The 8139-nt window shown below is 36.7% G+C and overlaps 1 protein-coding gene across 1 annotated transcript in view; it reads left to right on the top strand.

Moving 5' to 3' along the window:
- The first annotated feature begins 245 nt into the window (after positions 1 to 245).
- LOC102582999 (ornithine aminotransferase, mitochondrial) overlaps positions 246 to 8139 on the top strand; it is a 17306-nt gene continuing 9412 nt past the window's right edge. The window contains exons 1-2 of the mRNA XM_006355348.2: positions 246 to 652; positions 6595 to 6703. Of these exons, the coding sequence (XP_006355410.1) occupies positions 516 to 652; positions 6595 to 6703 (246 nt within the window). The 5' untranslated portion in view covers positions 246 to 515. The remainder of the gene's footprint in view (positions 653 to 6594; positions 6704 to 8139) is intronic.

Here is an 8139-nt window from a genome sequence, read left to right as displayed (position 1 = left end):
ATAATACTAAAAATATTCCCTTTATTTAATAATAGTTATTCATTTTTGACTTTACACACTTTTTAAAAGATTATAAATAAAAGACTAATTTTATTATATCATTATTCAAAAAATATAATAAATACAATATTTTAAAAAATATAATAGGAATAACTATATATAATTAATGATAATGATAAATTAGAAATTGAGTATAAAATTTTACAAGTATTATAGGACAATACCAAAATAGTATAGTAAAAACCTATTATTGGACGAGCTACAATTTGCAGTGGCAGAATACGTGACGCAAGAAAACAAAAGAAAGAAGGAAAACGATGAATTGAAGCAATCGAGGGGGCTGGTGCAGAACACAATTCAAGATATACACGTATACTGAGAGGGTTCATATTAGTACTTGGTTCAGTATTGGATTCTTATTGATTTGGTCTTTTGCATTTCTGGGTTTATAATTTGAGCTTGTGTGTGAATTCATTGAAGAGAGGGGGTAATTTGTTTCTGAATTCTGGTTAACAATGGCGATGAAGAGACCTTTACAGTGTATGTTGAGAAGAAATTGCATGAGACCAAGTTTTAGTGCTCTTCCTGAAGGCAACCCATCTTCCCCTTCTCAAAACCTCATCAACCTCGAGTCCGAGTGCAGTGCCCACAAGTAAGTTATTTGTTCTTTTTCCTTGTCTTGGTCACTATTGATTTTTTTTCTTTAACTTCCAAATCCGTTTTCTGTAAGAGTGTGCTCTTTTACTTTCTTAAGCCGTCAAGTCAAATCCCGACAAACAAATTGAAACTGATTTAGGTGATTGAAATGAAAGTATGCTTGACATCATCCGTTAGTCTCTGCTTGCCATCCTATTGGAGTTAGCTTTTGTTTTAAGGTTCTTAAGCATAGTTTGAGCTAAAATTTTGAGCTTACGGCTTGTGTATTTTCTAGAGAAGCCAATTTACTGGGTTGTGCATAAATTGTTTATATGTATTTACGTAATTTCTTAACACAAATGAGTTTGCGCCAAAAACTACCGGAACAGGTTAACGGAACTGTAGCTCTGTCACTCTTCTTAAGAGTTGATTTTGGTGTTTGTCCCTGTTTAACAACCTGTAGAGTGTGTTTTAGTTGGGATAGGGAAGTTATTTAATGTTAATTTGTCATTGTTGTTCCCTTCTGCATCTTGCATCTATTGTTATAGGTGCTTCACATTCCTAATGCATCAATTGTGTATGTCCTGTAATTCTGAGCTTAGTCTAATGTACGGCACAGTCGTCAGTCAATAGGTACTCCCAAGTCCTTGAAGTGCTACTTACCATGGATAGGTATAGTAGAAGTCGCCAAACTGCAAGTACTAATGCAAGCTAGTAGATCAGTAGTCATTTTGTCGAACTTTAAGGCATTTAATTCACAGGCACAAAGAATTAATTATCTTAATCCTAGTGTGCTTCAGTGCACTTCTACATTGACCAACATGCCGCCGGAGTGAGTATCATTAGGAGTGGGCTATTCATAAAGAAGAAGAATGAAGTATAGCAATGCTTCTTGGACTGAGTTCTTAGTTCTGTGAAGCTAAGCCTTGTTGAATTGTGAGATTTCACAAAATCTTAATGGCTTGGATCTTGTAACTGGAGATGAGAAAGATTTCGATTGATCCCATACGGTCCATCACCTCTCTATTCAGGGATAGGGAAATTAGGACACCAAAGGGTTCCCAATATATAAGTGGTTTGTTCTTATTACGCGGTCATACTGCTGCTGATATTTTCAATGAGATTTATTATAGGAGGCTATCTGCTGTAGTGAAAAGCAAAAAAGTAAGATGCATTAACTTTGTGGTCAACTGCTCGTGCTTTTAGTGGGAGAAGGATGTCCTATTAATTGTGCACTTAATGAGTGATCATATCTCAGATTTTTTGCTCCTTTCTTGCAAATGGCTTTTCCATCTAGGAGTGCTTCCATGACTAGAAATTAGTCAAACGGATCCTTGTAAGAAAGTTGAACTATGGGAAATGTCTGCTTTGTCTCATGCAATATTTGGATGTAGGATTCATGTGGCTTCCGAACCACTTATCTTTTGGATCGACTCATTTATGTGTTCTGATGTAGCAGGTACAAATGTTTGCTTTTGTTAGGATCAGGAATTTGGGTAGTGTGTACTTAAATAAGTAAGTCAATAATGACGGTAACTAATGCAAATAAAAGAGGTGCACAATTTATGCGGTTTGGTCGATAAGAAACCCATGTCCATGGTGGAGAGGACTTATTCACTATATCATCACGTATACAAACGAGCAAACTAGGGATGGTTAGAATACTTGTAAAAAATCTAGAATATATGTAAATATAGTAGGTAGCTTAATTTACGCCTATTGTAATTAGGTATTGATTTCCTTTCTTTTAGGACATGCAAACATTGTTATTTAAACCTCAATAGCTTGAGCGAATGATCAAATTGAGTGCCTCTCATTTTCTCTTCCGTTCACATGGTATCAGAGCCCCGTAAAGGCCAACAACATAGAGGAAGAGAAAATTTCGGAATTGAAGATTTTTTTCGGCAAACTCACGTTTGTTTAAAGAGAATCTCGTATCCATAAGTGTTGCAATCAAACCAACACCCACCATGAGAATCAGACTCCGGTGAGAGCTAATCCGGCCATCTCTGTCGCAGTGTTGTCAAAGGAGTGCTTAAGCCTTGAAGTGAGGCTCAAAACATATTGAGCGTCTTTCCTTCCTTAATGTGTGCTTTAGTGTCGTCATCAAGGTTCTAAGACATACTTTTCCTTGCCAACGAGCCTCTTCTCAAGAGGCGACTTTTAACAATTGATATTTTACTTTATCATAATTTCTTCTCAAATTCTTTGTTCATATATTTGTCATTCATGTTTATAATTATTAGTCTTGGACTAAATTATACATTTTGTATTTTTCTCCCTTTGCACCTCTATTATTAAAGCTCACGCTTTATTTACGCTTAAAGCCCGAACAAACCTTAGATCTTTTTTGCCCTTTTTGCTTTTGATAACACTGCTCCGTCTACATCTGACGCCCCACACGCTGATAAGATCAGGACAGAATTCGATGAGATTTATCTGCACATTGGTGCGTGAGCACAATTTAGGCCACTTTCTGGTTAGACTCTTTTTCTAGATATGATTACCTGTTTTTTCCGACACTATGCATTCAAATTTCACCTAGTTTCAATCACTTTCTGGCAATCAAATCTATCGATTTTTTGCAGAGACTACCTAGTTTTTGTAGTTTTCGGTGATTTTTTGATGATTTTTTATCCAGTAGGGTCGCCTAGTGATTCCGAGCGGATATATACCTGCTATACTATTTTCCAACCACCTTCGGTGAGGGAAGTCTATTTTTCGGCAATTGCTTTAAGAAAAATGTCACTCGGTTAAGATATATGTGGTTCTAAACATATGGTTTCCAGCATCCCAAATCACTCGATCACCACATAACCCTTGATAGGTAGTGCAAACTACTTATCTTGGTCTTCCTCTATTCAGTTATGGTGCAAGGGACAATGTGTCAAGGTAACTTGGTTGAGCAGGCTAAAGACATTGATGAAAAAGATAAGGGCGAATGGGGGAAGGTTGATTGGAAATCTAGAGATTCGAAATCAATGTTGTTGTCCCGACCATTCCAAATTTTCTTCTTAATTTGAGATGAAGCTCGTGGGCTGTAAACAAATGACATCTCTCGCTTTAATAATGTAATTTCTTGGTTGAGTAACCTTAAAACATGATTCAGATATGTCTACTAATCTTGGATAGGTTTAGGTAGTTATACAAGAATTTAATGAGCTAATGCCCACTAATGAAGTGTTTAAAACAATTGAAGCAACGTGAGAAGGTGTTTTTTAGTTGTTACACTTGCTGGATTTCCATTTAATCTTGACTCCATACGAGATCTAATTTTGGCTAGCCCCACTAATCATGTTGTGGATGACTTGTTTGCTCGGTTTCCATGTCTGGTTGCACCACCTTTGTTGTCTAGTCATTTGGTAACACCCGCAGACTTTTCTGTTCTAGCATCTCAGCCTGAAAATCGACCTGGAGCTTGGCCTGGGAAACATCAATCAAGGTGTAGCCATTGTAACAAATTGATATGTCCGTGATGTGTACTACTCTCTACATGGTAAATTAAAGAACACTCATGTTGTAAAGTTAGCTATTTCAATAAAAAGAGAAAAGAATACTCATTGTTGCTTAGTCTGAATCCACTTGTAATCCAATCAATCCACTTTTCTCTTATCTAAGGTAGAATACGATGACTTTCGGTGGTATCAAGTGAGTAGCGAGTAAGTATATATCTCCATTAATACCTTTCGTTGCTCAAACCTGTAATCTTGCTGCTTGTATCTCACAGTCCATCACACTTGGTCAATGGGGCATGTATTCAGGCACTTCTGAATACATTTCTAGTAACAAATCGTTATTGTCTAATATTATTTATCCTCGGTCCGTCCCTACTGTTACATTAGCTAATGATTCGTAGATCATGACAAATAGAGCCAGTCAAGCCAATCGCTTACCTTCCTTGGCTCTGAATAATGTTCTTTTTGTCCCCGGTTGTCCCTTTAGCCTTATGTCAATCTGTCATTTGGCTAAAGCCTTAAATTGTTGTCTCATTCTTTAGTGACTTCTTTATTGTACATGACCTTAATACATAAAGGATGATTGGCTAAGGACGTGAATCTGATGGACTTTATTATCTTAACCCTCCCAGACCCACTACAATATGTTTGGTATCTGGCTCTCCAGATTTGATCCACAAACAATTGAGACACCATAGTTTATCCGATCAAAAGATGGGTACTTAGCTTGTTAAAATTGTCTAAATTAGACTGTGAGTTGTGTCAATTGGGAAGCACACCCAAACTAATTTTCCATGTAGTCTCAAGAGTCGTGCATAGTCTTTTCTTCATTAGGTCATTTTTATATTTTGGGGTCCTAGTAGAGTTAGTTCCACATTGGGTTTTAAGTATTTTGTTAGTTTCGTTGATGGTTACTGCAAGTGTACTTAGATTTTCTTAATGAAAGATCGTTATGAATTTTTCATCATACTTATACCTTTGTGGAAATATAAGATCAATTAGGTGTTTCTAGTTGCACTTTTCGCAATGATAATGCACGTGAATGTTTATCATCTCAAATTCAACAATTTATGTCTTCCCATGGTATTCTTCTCCGTCGGGCATCTTGTCCTTACATTGCAGAATAAAATGTGGTCGCAAAAAGGAAAAATAGGTATATTGTTGAGACTGCATGTACCTACTCATACAAGTAAATGTTCCATTGCGTTTTTTGGGATGTAGTACTTGCATCGTGTTATCTGATTTACTCTATGCCTTATTCAAAATTAGATTCCTCACTCTATTTTGTTTTCTTAATCGACCTTGTTTTCTCTTCCACCACGTGTCTTTGGGAGGACATACTTTGTCCATATCCTCACCCCAGGATAACACAAATTGGCTCCTCGTGCTCGTAAGTGTGTCTTTCTCGGTTATTCAAAGTTACAAAAGGGATTCGATAGTTCTCACCTGACCTCCAATGATACCTTATGTTAGTTGATGTTACTTTCTTTGAAGGTCAGACATACTTCACATTTTGTTTTGCTGAACATCTGGGCATCTTTGAGATTCTACTAGTTCCATTTTTTGGGGATCCTGTCATAGTTGATCCTTCCACCCTTCCCCTTCACCTTCTACAATTCCATCTTTTTCAACTCCACCTCCACCACTATCGACTTATCATCATCATCCATGCTCCTTATTTGGTCCAGATGAGCAGTCATTACCTACTGGTTGCGGATTTGTCTACACAAAGTTCTTTCATTGCCACCGGAAAATGTATTTGTTTTATTCATAACCCTCTACCTAAATATACTTGTTTGAGCTATCATCATTTGTCACTAGCCCATACTGCCTTTGTTTCAATCACTATTATCTGTTTTCATCCCTAAGACTACACTTGAAACTCTTTCTCATCAAGCTATGATTGAGGAGGTGTCTGCCTTACACTCCAGTGGTACTTGGGAGCTTGTTCCTCTATCATCTGTTTCCATTCCTAAGGTGAAGCTCTTTGTCATCTAAGCTGGCAACAAGCTATGATTGGGGATATGTTTGCTTTACACTCTAGTGGTACTTGCGAGCTCGTTCTTTTAACTCCAGTTGATTGTCGTTGGGTATATACCGTGAAGGTTGGCCCCGACGGACAAATTTTGACTGTCGAAAGGCTTGTCTGTGGCTAAGATTGCTTCAGTCCATAACTTCTTATCCATGGTTGTTGTTCGCCATTGGCCTCTTTACCAATTGGATATTAAAAATGTTTTTCTTCATGAGGATCTTGAAGATGAGGCATATATGGAGCAACTGTGTAGTTTTGTTGCTCAGGAGGTGTGTAGACTATGATTAGCACTTTATGGAAGTAGCACAAGTTTTGCAGCTAATATTTGAAAAAATATTCTTTCTTGTGAATGTTTTCTAATGTGACAGCTCAAGCATGTTAATTCTTTTGTTATTTAATGAAAAAAATAGAACTTATATGGGTTCTTTTGGTATAGCGTTGGAAATACTGATTCTTTTGACTGAATTGCAGTTACCATCCGATTCCTATCGTTTTTTCTAAAGCTAAGGGTTCATCTGTCTGGGATCCAGAAGGGAAAAAATATCTTGATTTCCTCTCAGCTTATTCTGCTGTCAATCAGGTAAAAAGAGAGAAGAACAATTATTGGAACACCTTGGTATTTGTTTTTGACAATTTCCTAAAGTAGGTAGAGTCAACTTTGTACTATTCTTTATCGGTCTTCTAGCATACACTTGCACAACTCCCATAGATCCTGTTATTCATTCGAAAAGTTGAAGGGAAGTGTAGTGTCCATTCTTCCAATGCTATGTCACCAGGATGTACATTTTATACACTCACTACTGTGTAGGATGTGCAGTTCAGGGCTCTTGGTTTCATTTATCTGCTTTGTTAGGTTTCATATTACCAACCAGGATGTACATTTTATATACTCACGACAGTATAGGACATGCAGTTCAGGGCACTTGGTTTTATTTATCCGCTTTGTCAGGTTCATATTACCAACCAAGATGTACATTTTATGTCCTCACGATAGTGTAGGAATGCTCTTCAGGACTCTTAGTTTCATGTATCCACTTTGTTAGGTTCACATTACCAATGATTTACTTCACCTAATAAATTTGACATTATTGTCGGCACAGAGATAAAGCAGTCAACTTGTCTTACTAAAAGAAACTAGTAAAGTAGTTGATAACATTTACACTTTATCAGGTTCATTTGTCGTTAACTAATACCTTTCTCAAATAGTTGTAACCACACAAATAGGGGCTTCAGAGCTTCCAGAATTTCATAAGCGTGTCTAACATTCATATTTCTCTGTATGCACCAGAAAAATAAATGCTCAAAGAACTATAATTTACCCTATACACAAGGCACTAGCTTGTACTTCAAGACACCTCCTGTATATCTCTTTCTACTTTTCCATATCATGCAAATGAGGCAATTGTACTGCATTTTCCTGAATGCCTTTGGGTCTCTACAGACCCTCCACATGTAAGCATTGATGGACTTCTCTAGACATCACTCTTTGCATTTCAAAAGCTTCCATGGACATTTTCTACATCTCCATAGCTGTATCACAATGGAAAAGTAGGTTTACGGTTGTTTCCTACGTTCTTGCACACATTTGACAAAAGTAATGAAGTGATCATCCTCTTTAGATTATCTAAAGAAAGCTACCTTTAGGGTGTGTTTGGTATGAAGGAAAATGTTTTCCATTTGAAAATATTTTCCTGGAAAACAAGTTGATTTTTGACTTATTTTCTCATGTTTGGTTGGTGAGTAAAAAATATTTTTCGGAAAAGATTTTTAGTGTTTGATTTATGAATGATTTTTTTTTTTTGGAGAAATATCTTTTATTTTTACTAGGGTAGAAAATAATTTTTGAAATTGAAAATATTTTTTAAAATCAAACTTAAATTTTTTTGGGGGTGGGGTGGGGGGTGGTAGGGGATGGATTGAGGGTAGGGGTGAAAAATTGAAATTTTCAAGTTGAAAATATTTTTTAAAAACAAACTTAAGTTTTTTTTTGGGGATGGGGGGTGGTAGGGGTGGGTG

Source organism: Solanum tuberosum, unplaced genomic scaffold (genome assembly GCF_000226075.1).
Source record: "Solanum tuberosum cultivar DM 1-3 516 R44 unplaced genomic scaffold, SolTub_3.0 scf00197, whole genome shotgun sequence".
Taxonomy (NCBI): domain Eukaryota; kingdom Viridiplantae; phylum Streptophyta; class Magnoliopsida; order Solanales; family Solanaceae; genus Solanum; species Solanum tuberosum.
Note: the sequence above shows the minus strand (reverse complement) of the source record. Positions and strands in the feature narration are given on the sequence as shown.